Raw genomic sequence first — 10445 nt, forward strand, 5'->3', positions numbered from 1 at the left:
CTGCAGCTTTTGACTGCTTGAAACGGGCCTTCTTTGGGCTCGGCACCTGCAGGCCACCGCAGAGCGGTAGCCGCAGGCTGCTGCCAGAGCTGCAACACAACAAAACTGTGGCAGCTCGAGAATCAGCGCGCAGCTCTTCTGCATGTTGTCCGACGTTAAGGTGCCAAAGAAAGAGCAAGCAGGAAGAGAGGAGCTTTGTGTCAGGAGACAAGCCAACACCTCCCTGCCAGAAAGGGAGGTCAGGCTCCAAAGTGAGTCCGAGCAAAGGTCAGCATGCACCTACGTGCTCAAGAGGCAACTGCGCACTGCAGTACTCCTGGAAACTGATTTCCTTGGCTTCTTTTGTCCCCTAAATGTCATCAAAGCAGTTAGGGCTTTCAGAAGCAACAAAGATGCCAGCAGGAACAAGCACACTTGCTTTTAGTCAAAGCCTTGGGGAGGAAAAGCCACGTTTGCTTGGATTTCTTGGGGGCCTGCTGGATCGGTGCATTTTCGGAGTTACCCCGGGATGCCTTGAGCACTGGCTTATGGACGGTAAGGATTTTTTCTCCTGCTTTATGACTGAGGAGATCTTCCCAGGCTTTTCTTTTGCGTCAGCTGTACAGAAGATTTCGGTTGCCGGGCGTAACTACGCCAACAGAGCCAGAGCGGCTGCTATTGTGACGTCAAGGGAGCCGGGCCGCATCACAGTGCTGTCAGCGCGACGTTGTCCCGGCGCGCGCGAGGCCTCCTTGTCCAGAGCAGCTCTTTGGCTCGCTCGCTGCAGGAGGACCCTCGTGACTGAGGCGTTCTCAGCAGACGGCCTGCACCCCGAGAGGAGTCTTGGTTTTTCCCCCGGGTGGCATTCAGTGTGCAAACCCGCACAGCACTGCTAGAATGATCGGGCAAGTCTGTGCCGCGGTTTGCACGGTTTTTTCTGTGGCGTATTCCGGCTACTTCCTGACCCACCTGACTCGTAAGTAAAGGTTTATCCTGGGGGTAGCCATCACACGGCTTTTGCTTCACTTTGCTCTTGATGCTCGTTTGTAGTGATGAAGCAGATTTGGGAGCAAAAGTGCCATTAAGGTGCCGCTCCTTTGCTAAAGCTCCTGCCAACAGCATCAGCTAAAAAGGGGGTGTCTGCACTCGCTGGCGGCTGGAGAGTATTTGCAACGTAACCTGCAGGGGTTGCGTTCCCTCCACGGGAGAGCGCGTGGCATTGGACACTGTCATTTCCTCAGCTTGCTGCTTCAGCCGAGACAACTGCAAATTGCAGGCTGGCAGGGAGCCTCACAAGTACTTCTAAAACTTGCCCAGGAGTGAGGGAAAGCACTTTCTTGCTCCAAATCCTGCCATTAGAGGCCTTGGCTCTCTGCTATGACCCTTGACGGTGTGCCAAGAGAGCAATTCCCTTGGCAATGAAGTGCAAGCTCCTAACCGCTTAGGCTTTGCTCCTGAACCCAGGAGCTGTTCCTGGGCTGCTTTAGAAGAGAACCGCCACAGCTATGGGGCCCTTTGTGGAAGCTTTCCTGGGGGATCATTTGCAGCAAATGGATGGGAATTAGTGCATGCAATTTATTAAAACAAACAAACAAACAAAAACCAAATTAAAAACAACCCAACAACAACAACAACAACAAAAAACCAGAAAAGAAAGGTTGCAGAAAAGAGAAGAGGAAAAAGCTGCTTGAGCTGTTGGGCAGAACAGAAGCTCTGACTTAAAGGCCACTTGGCATTTCTGTGATCGTGTTTCTGTTTCTTCAGCGACAAAAGTAGAGAGAGCCTAGTATAGTGTCCTTGTTGTTCTCTTGCTTGCAGTGGGAAAATCTTGTGTTGCTCCTGGAGGGATGTTGGGAAAGGAAAATGCTCTCTGTTGGGACTGACTTGTCCTGTGGGACTCCCCAGCACAGGCACTTTTCTAACGGCATCTGGTTCCTTTTGCCTTGCTCTCTGCAGGTCACCTCACACGCGGATGGAGACAAGCCCGTCCTTTGGTGAGTGGCAAAGGAACCTCTGACCTTGCTGGCATGTAAGAATTGTGCGGCAAGCTGTGAGCTTGGCCTGTTGTGGTAGAGTGTAGAGTGCCAGCCTGGGAGGCGGAAAGAAAGGCCAAGTCGGTGTTGGCATCAGCAGCAGCAAAGGGAGCACTGGCTCTTTCCTAATTTTCCATTGAAGAGCCTTTCAAGAGATGAAAGGCAAGTGTGGCAGGCCAAAGGTGTCTTGCTGATTCTAGCCAGGGTGGAGGATCAAATGCACAGCAAGACGGAGCACCACCTAATTTGCCCACCTTAAGAGGGTGAATTTCACGACTCAGAATCCCACTTTGATCAAAGTTTCTGATTTCCCCTTAGTCTGGGTGAAAAGAAAGCAGCTTACGGAGCTGACAAGAAAGCAGCTCCTAAAGGACTGGCTGCTCCCTGTCCCTCTCACTGCTGTCTGTCTGCAGGGCTCACCAGCAGGGTCAGCAGCTCCTCTGGCTCCCTCTCTTGCTGAGGAAGATGCGGAAGAGGAGCCAAATGACAAGAAGCCTCCAGCTGGTGTCCATCCACGGCCTGAACGTGCAGAGCCAGTAAGTGGCGCCTGTGGTTGGCACTGCCTTTGGTGGAGGGCCGAGCTTCAAGTTTCTGACGAGCCAGCCCTTGCCGCTCGTGCCTGAAGATGCTGGGGGCTGTGTGCCTGCCATGACATAGTGCTGCTTCAGCCAGGCCAGGCACCCCTGGCAAATGGCTTCTGAACTTTCCCATTTGAGCGCCATTTTGCTGGGACGCTGAGAGGGCCTGAGAATGTCTTTGGGATCAGACGAGAGGCAGCATTGTGCCTTTCAATTGTTGCCAGCGTAGAAGTGAGCCCCTCGGTGCACGGTGTCCGTGCAGGCTCCCCGTGGTCAGTGGACAGAGACGGTCCAAAGACTCAGTTGAGAGCCTTGCAGGATACTTAGGAGACACTGGCCCCTGGGAGGGACCAATTAGCTTCAGGCACAACATAGAGCAGACTGGCCTTCTGGTCAGACGCTACCATGCCCACTCGAGGGTGACTTCATTGCCCAGGGGAACACAGCAGGAGGAAAGCAACAAGGCTCTGGGGCCCTGCTCCCACCTCTTGCTGGATCTTTGCAAGCTCGTCAATACCTTGTTGCAGTGGTCTTGCAGAAAATCGATAAAATGTAGCATGAACCTGGCCATGTGCTGCTGTATCACAGCAGCCTTTGGGCTTTGCCCGTTGCCTTTGAGAAGGGGACATGCAAAACCCCCCCAGCCAAAGAGGCCTGGCGGTGGCTGACAGCCTTCCTTTTGCCGTGTGCTCTGCAGGGCATCTGTGCCAGCCGCCTTTCTGACGGGCAATCCTTTCTTGTCCCAGCTCTCTCTTGACGCGCGCTCTGCCGTCCAACGTGCCGCTTCACCGGCGCGCTCTGCAGCAGCCAGCACTCCCCCACGTGCCAGCACTTCGTTCAGCAGCCCAGCCCAGCAGCCGGAGATGAGAGAGGAGCAGAGCCTGAAGAGACTGAGTACGTCTGGTGTATTTCTGGTCTGCCAGAGCGGTGTGTTTTCTGCGGGTCTCTGAAGTTCCTCCTCGCTTTAGTGTCACAGAGGCATTTAGGCCTCCCTCCAAGAACCTGTTGCTGTGCTTTGAGGCAGCAAGAGAGCGCTCGGCGTGTTCCCGCTGCCTCTGAGGGCAGCTGGCACTGGCTTGACTTTTCCTGGGCTGCCCTCTGTGCCAAAGACAAAAGCAGAGATTGTTTCTGTTGAGCAGAAGGCTGGCACCTAGCGGGTGACTGGGCCCCAGGGAGCTCTCGGGCCCCAGCTCTTCTCTGGCTGCCCTTTTTACGACTGTTCTCGCTCCTCCTCTCACTGCTGCACACTGTTCTCCTAAGTGGCCCTGCCGGTGACGGCAGGTGCCACTGCAGAGGCCGCGGAGGCCCTTCCTTAACTCGGAGGGCCCAGTTCCTAAAGGCCCTTCGTTCTGGCTTATCACATGAGCTGCTGTGCTTGAGAGCCGTGAAGTCCTTCTTGGAAAGGCCAACTGCTGAAAGGCAGAGAAGATGGCCCTCCCGCTCGCTGTTCTCAGCGGCTGGAAGCCAAGTGACTGCAATGGGCACAGAGCTCCCGACAGTGGGGCTGCATCTTGGATCGTCTGGGGAGCGGCATCTCCCTTTGAAAGTGAGCACCTTGCACTGCTTTTGTCTTTCAGGGAGCATTGTGAGTCTGGGCGAGCCGAGGAGGAAATACTCGGCGTTTGAAGAACTCGGACGAGGGTAAGTCTGACGCCTGCTCCTTACGCAAAACCACGGGCCCGGTCATTTGGCCGGTGCAGCGTCAAGCGTGAAGTCAGGCAAGCTGCGAACACGGTCAGACTCCGGCTTTACCTTCCTGCCACCTCTCAGGACTGCTCAGTCAGAGCAGTCAGAAGGCATCATCAAAGACAACCTGGTGCTGGCAAGGTCTGCCTTGCTTGCAGCAAGGAGCAGGGCCTGGAAGATGTCCCGCCCCTGCCGGCCTACCAGAGCACCTTGTCACCCGAGAGCTGGCAGATAACACTTCTCAAAGGCAGAGTTTTCCAAGTTCTTCTTCTCCAGTTTTTCCAAAGGGTCCCCCTTAGGCTGGGAACGGAAGCAATCGGGCGTGTGCCTTGGAGATTTGTAGCAGCCCTTGGTGTTCACACTGGGCCTCAGTTTTCTCCTGGACACCCTGCGTGGCAGAGGGCTGCTGGGCTCTTGTGCTATTGGCGGGGGAGGCGCTGCAGCCAGGCGTTTTCCAAATGCTCCAGGCAGCCTGGGGAGATCTCCCGCCTAGGCTGGCTTTCACCGCCAGGGACTAAAGGGCTTTTTCTGCTGCCGTTTTCTTTCTAGGGGTTTTGGAGCTGTTTATAAAGCCCTCGACGCCAGCACAGGACAACAGGTAAAGTGTCAATGCCCCCAGCAGATTTTGCAGCTCTGGAGCGCTTTCGCCGCGGCTGCGAGCCTTGGCTGGAGCTTTGGGTGGCCGCTCCATCTCTGCGGCAGAGGCTGCTCCTCTGAAGCACAGCCTAGGCTCAGCAGCCTGCAGACGGCATTTGGGACGGGCTTCGGTCCTTCTCCTAAGCTCTGCCCTTTGGCACAGCTGGGCTGCGTCATTGCACAAGCACTCGCTGCGTGTTCCTGGGGATCTCGTGCGACGAGCGGCTTCTCAAGTCAACGGTCTCTCAATGTCCTTTTAGGTGGCCATCAAGAAAATGGCTCTTCAAGAGGAGATGTCCGAGGAGCTGGCTGTCAATGAAATCGTGGCCATGAGGGACAGTAGGAACCCCAATATTGTGTCCTACTTAGACAGGTGGGGCTATTCTCATGTCAGTGTTCCTTTAGGATACTGCAAGCCCAAAGTGGCAAACCCCTTTGGTCACTGGCAGAAAATGGAGCTGTTTAGGATTTCTCTCCTCCAGTGCGTGGGAGGAGGTTGCACTTGGTCTGCAAGAATCTCCTCTGGCAAATGCAGCTTGGAGAGCACTTCCAGAAAGCTGGGTCAGCCCCTCGGGTGACTGGGCTGTGCCCAGGTCCTCTCTCTCCATGCCGGGCTTTTCTTCTTTCAGCTACCTGGTCGATGGAGAGCTCTGGCTGGCGATGGAGTTCATGGACGGCGGCACGTTGTATGATGTAGTCGGGGCAGTGTACCTCGAGGAAGGACAGATAGGCGCTGTCTGTCGGGAGGTGAGGGATGCCGCTTGTGCTTCCCCTGGCCTGTTGGCCCTTGTCAACTGGTGGTTAAGAACAGCAGAGATTTCTTGCTCACGGCCTTGCTTTGCTGTTGCTGTCACGACACGCAGAAGAAAGAACATCTGAAGCCAACTGCCTGCCAGTGTCCCCGCACTTCCTAGGCTCCGTTCTCGCACTCTTACGTGCTGCCGTTGTGCTGGGGCGCTCGCGCTCGCTGGCTCGCTGGCTCGCTCGCTGTGTCGCACTTGTTTCCTCTTGCCAGCTTTGCCTCTCAACGTTTGCCTGGAGCCTGTCTGTGTGTCCTGCATTCCTTGCCGCTCCAAGCCTGAACGCTGGTGGCAGAATTTCAAGCTAAGGGCAAAGGAGATGTCCTCAGCTTCAAAGGATAGCATTGCAGCCCAGATGGCGTTGGATTCTGGAACAGGTCTAACGTGCTGCTTCCTCCTCTGCTGCCACAAGGCTACCAAGAAAATCTTTGCCATGCCGCCCCCCAGCCAAAGGGCACGCGCTACGTACCGAAGGGAGGAGGGGCTTTTGGAAGCTCAGATGTGCCTTTGCTTGGAAAGATAGAACACGCGTAAGAGTGTTGAAGCAGCAAGCTCTTCCTCTTGACAGCACTAGGATGCTGCGCCCTGGCTCCCAATTCCCTGAGAAAGCTGTCACTCTCGTCCAGCCCGTTCCTTTCTTGCGGGATGAAATCAGGTCCTGAACCTTCACCCTTCCCTTTCTCCTCTCTCTCTCAGTGCCTGCAAGGACTGCATTTCCTTCATTCCCGCCGAGTCATCCACAGAGACGTCAAAAGCTGCAACATTCTTGTGAGCACGGACGGATCTGTCAAACTGGGTGGGTATCCTTGGTCCGGCGCAGCGTTCCCGGGATGCGCTCTGGGGCTGCTCTGGGGTAACTGCCAGTTCTCCAGAAGCACTGCTTGGCCAGTGCGCCAAACCTGAGGGCGTTTTTGAAGAGGCCAATGCCTTGTTTCCCTGGCTACAGCCCCGCGGAAGCAGAGCACTGCTGCTTTTCCAGCTAGATTCACCGTGGCCTTGTCAGGCTTTGAGCGGGCAATTCTTTGGCTGGGTTTGCCAGTTGTAGCTGGCTTTGACAGGGTTTGTTTTTCTCCGCAGCTGACTTTGGCCTCTGTGCTCAGCTCACCCCTGAGCACGACAAGTGCAGCTCCAGCGTCGGCACTCCCAGCTGGATGGCGCCAGAAGTCGTGAGAGGAGAAGCCTACGGCCCCAAAGTGGACATCTGGTCACTGGGGATCGTGGGGCTGGAAATGGTGGAAGGGGAAGCTCCTTACCAGAGGGAACCCCGTCTCAGGGTAAGGTGCAGCTTCAAAGTGTGGCTCTGTGCAGAGAGAGCTGTTGTGGCTAGGAAAGGAGCAGGTAGAGTGTCCGCTTCCCTTTTTGGTAGGTTTTTGAACTGATAGAAAGGAACGGGGCCCCAAAACTGCAAAACCCCAGGCACCACTCGGCTCTCCTGCGCGACTTTCTCCGCTGCTGCCTGCAGACAGACGAGGACAGGCGCTGGTCTGCCCAGGAACTCCTGAAGGTAAGAAAAAGCAAAGCGGCAAAAAGCCCTGCGAGCTGTGGACACCTGCATGAAGGGCCGAAGAGGACTGTGGGCCACGTGGGCCTGGGCGAGACAGGTCCGGGAGCGGAAGGCGGAGGGGCAGATGGTGCCCTCGGTCCTCTTTGCGCGTCTTCCTGGTAGCAGAGGAGCCCTGCTTGAGCCTGTTGGACGTGATCTTGGGAAGTCATGGTTCCTTTTGGTTGTGTTTTTCCTTTGGGCAGCATCCATTTGTGACCTCAGGCGATCCTGCCTCCAGCCTGGCTGCTCTGATCATCTCAGCCAAGCAAGTGCAGGAAGATTGGAGAGGAGACGCTTGCGCCTGAGGAGGCCTTGGTGCCCCGCCAGCCCAGAGGAGTGAAGAGGGGATGTACCGTATTTAAGAGAAGATTCGGCCATCCCCTGAGTTTTATAATTTAGCTGTTCCATAGTTAGGAAGTTTATGGTTTTGAGATTTTCTTAGCTTAGCTGGTTTTCGTTAGGACTCCAGTCCCCAGAAAGTTTCATTAAAGGAGCATTGTTTAGCTAAGAGTAGAGTATTGCTGATGTAGGGAAGCTGAGAACTATCCTGGAGCTAGAAATGGACCAATCGTCATCCTGATGATTAAGCTATGAAAGAAAAAGCTGGGACTCAGCAGAACTGGACCAGGCATGAGCTGTCAGCCTGAACAGGTCACCAGGAGGACAGAATGATGAAGATGAAGATGAAGATGAAGATGAAGATGAAGATGAAGAAGTAGCTGGAAGACCCTTGGTTTCAGCCCTTGGTTTCAGCAGGACTGGCAATAAAAGGCTGTAAAACCTTCAGAACCCTGGAAGATTCCCTTCCTTGCCACACTGGGCCTAAGCTGGACAGCGCCTTCGAAGCCGTGCGCTCTGGACGGGCTGTCCTGTTCATGGCTTTGCGCTGCTTCCCAGCGGCCCAAGGCTCTCCCCCCTCACAGAGGGGCCCTGCCCCGCCCCACGCGCCCCGTGGCCGCTCCCGCTCCGCCCGCCCTGCGGAGATGTTGCCCCCCCACCCGCCCCCCGTGCCCTGGCATCCCCCAGCGCCAGCCGCCCCTCAGGGAGGGGCAGGAGGAGGGAGCAGGCCCCGCTTGTTCCCCTTTCCTGGCGGTCACGTGGCATCCAAGAGCCAAGGAGGGCTGAAATGGCACGTCCCCCAAACGCTTCCCTCTCTGGTCCTTTTGGGGCACTAACGCGCTCTGCTCAAGGGAGTCCGAGGGCCTACGCTCGGCTTTCCCTGCTAAGGCCTCATTCTTCCTTCTGTAAGCTCTATAACTGCCTGGTTGACGTTAGCTCTCTAGGAGATGGGGAAAACGAGACGCTTTCAAATTGGGAGAATTACCCTGGTAAATTACTGCAGTTTTTCAGCAACAGAATTTCAAGGTGCAGCTGGGCCTTTCAGCCATTGCATCGATTTTCAAATGGCACCCGCAGCATCCGACGTGTGAAGAGCCCAGTGTGAAGCTCCTCAAAGACACTGCAGCAGTTGTCCCCCAGCAGACAGGACGTGTCTGTGCTGAGTCACCAGAAAAGAGAGCTAAGCCCGGAGTCATTCGTGCATGGGCAAGCAGAGTTGGTTTCCAGAAGAGTTTCATGCACTCGTTTCCCTCTCCCACTCAGTACTTGCTCTCCTCTTTCAAGCTGGCTCCTGCCTTTAACTGGAGCTTTTGACAGAGAAGGGAATGACTGCATCTCATTTTCTTTGGGATGTGGCTATCCAAATGTCTGCAAGGAATCTTACAGGGAGCATGGAGCCTGGGCAAACATCTGTGAGGCTGCAGCTTTTGACTGCTTGAAACGGGCCTTCTTTGGGCTCGGCACCTGCAGGCCACCGCAGAGCGGTAGCCGCAGGCTGCTGCCAGAGCTGCAACACAACAAAACTGTGGCAGCTCGAGAATCAGCGCGCAGCTCTTCTGCATGTTGTCCGACGTTAAGGTGCCAAAGAAAGAGCAAGCAGGAAGAGAGGAGCTTTGTGTCAGGAGACAAGCCAACACCTCCCTGCCAGAAAGGGAGGTCAGGCTCCAAAGTGAGTCCGAGCAAAGGTCAGCATGCACCTACGTGCTCAAGAGGCAACTGCGCACTGCAGTACTCCTGGAAACTGATTTCCTTGGCTTCTTTTGTCCCCTAAATGTCATCAAAGCAGTTAGGGCTTTCAGAAGCAACAAAGATGCCAGCAGGAACAAGCACACTTGCTTTTAGTCAAAGCCTTGGGGAGGAAAAGCCACGTTTGCTTGGATTTCTTGGGGGCCTGCTGGATCGGTGCATTTTCGGAGTTACCCCGGGATGCCTTGAGCACTGGCTTATGGACGGTAAGGATTTTTTCTCCTGCTTTATGACTGAGGAGATCTTCCCAGGCTTTTCTTTTGCGTCAGCTGTACAGAAGATTTCGGTTGCCGGGCGTAACTACGCCAACAGAGCCAGAGCGGCTGCTATTGTGACATCAAGGGAGCCGGGCCGCATCACAGTGCTGTCAGCGCGACGTTGTCCCGGCGCGCGCGAGGCCTCCTTGTCCAGAGCAGCTCTTTGGCTCGCTCGCTGCAGGAGGACCCTCGTGACTGAGGCGTTCTCAGCAGACGGCCTGCACCCCGAGGGGAGTCTTGGTTTTTCCCCCGGGTGGCATTCAGTGTGCAAACCCGCACAGCACTGCTAGAATGATCGGGCAAGTCTGTGCCGCGGTTTGCACGGTTTTTTCTGTGGCGTATTCCGGCTACTTCCTGACCCACCTGACTCGTAAGTAAAGGTTTATCCTGGGGGTAGCCATCACACGGCTTTTGCTTCACTTTGCTCTTGATGCTCGTTTGTAGTGATGAAGCAGATTTGGGAGCAAAAGTGCCATTAAGGTGCCGCTCCTTTGCTAAAGCTCCTGCCAACAGCATCAGCTAAAAAGGGGGTGTCTGCACTCGCTGGCGGCTGGAGAGTATTTGCAACGTAACCTGCAGGGGTTGCGTTCCCTCCACGGGAGAGCGCGTGGCATTGGACACTGTCATTTCCTCAGCTTGCTGCTTCAGCCGAGACAACTGCAAATTGCAGGCTGGCAGGGAGCCTCACAAGTACTTCTAAAACTTGCCCAGGAGTGAGGGAAAGCACTTTCTTGCTCCAAATCCTGCCATTAGAGGCCTTGGCTCTCTGCTATGACCCTTGACGGTGTGCCAAGAGAGCAATTCCCTTGGCAATGAAGTGCAAGCTCCTAACCGCTTAGGCTTTGCTC

At 55.3% G+C, this 10445-nt stretch overlaps 1 protein-coding gene across 1 annotated transcript; it reads left to right on the forward strand.

The window, feature by feature from the left end:
- Positions 1–876: 876 nt before the first annotated feature.
- Positions 877–7560, forward strand: LOC138102535 (serine/threonine-protein kinase PAK 3-like). The gene is made up of 12 exons (XM_069000248.1): positions 877–955; positions 1936–1973; positions 2426–2548; positions 3337–3484; positions 4168–4231; positions 4826–4874; positions 5173–5285; positions 5542–5659; positions 6409–6508; positions 6790–6986; positions 7079–7216; positions 7459–7560. Exons 1-12 carry the CDS (start codon positions 877–879, stop codon positions 7558–7560), a joined length of 1269 nt encoding a protein of 422 aa, XP_068856349.1.
- Positions 7561–10445: the final 2885 nt, after the last annotated feature.

This window comes from Aphelocoma coerulescens, unplaced genomic scaffold (assembly GCF_041296385.1).
Source record: "Aphelocoma coerulescens isolate FSJ_1873_10779 unplaced genomic scaffold, UR_Acoe_1.0 HiC_scaffold_84, whole genome shotgun sequence".
NCBI classification, from domain to species: domain Eukaryota; kingdom Metazoa; phylum Chordata; class Aves; order Passeriformes; family Corvidae; genus Aphelocoma; species Aphelocoma coerulescens.

Excerpts from the sequence above, each read along its gene's own strand:
- LOC138102535 (XM_069000248.1), top strand. The coding sequence starts at position 877 with ATGATCGGGCAAGTCTGTGCCGCGGTTTGCACGGTTTTTTCTGTGGCG. Across the intron at positions 956-1,935 it reads CTTCCTGACCCACCTGACTC|GTCACCTCACACGCGGATGG; the intron begins GTAAGTAAAGGT and ends TGCTCTCTGCAG. Across the intron at positions 7,217-7,458 it reads CTGCCCAGGAACTCCTGAAG|CATCCATTTGTGACCTCAGG; the intron begins GTAAGAAAAAGC and ends TCCTTTGGGCAG.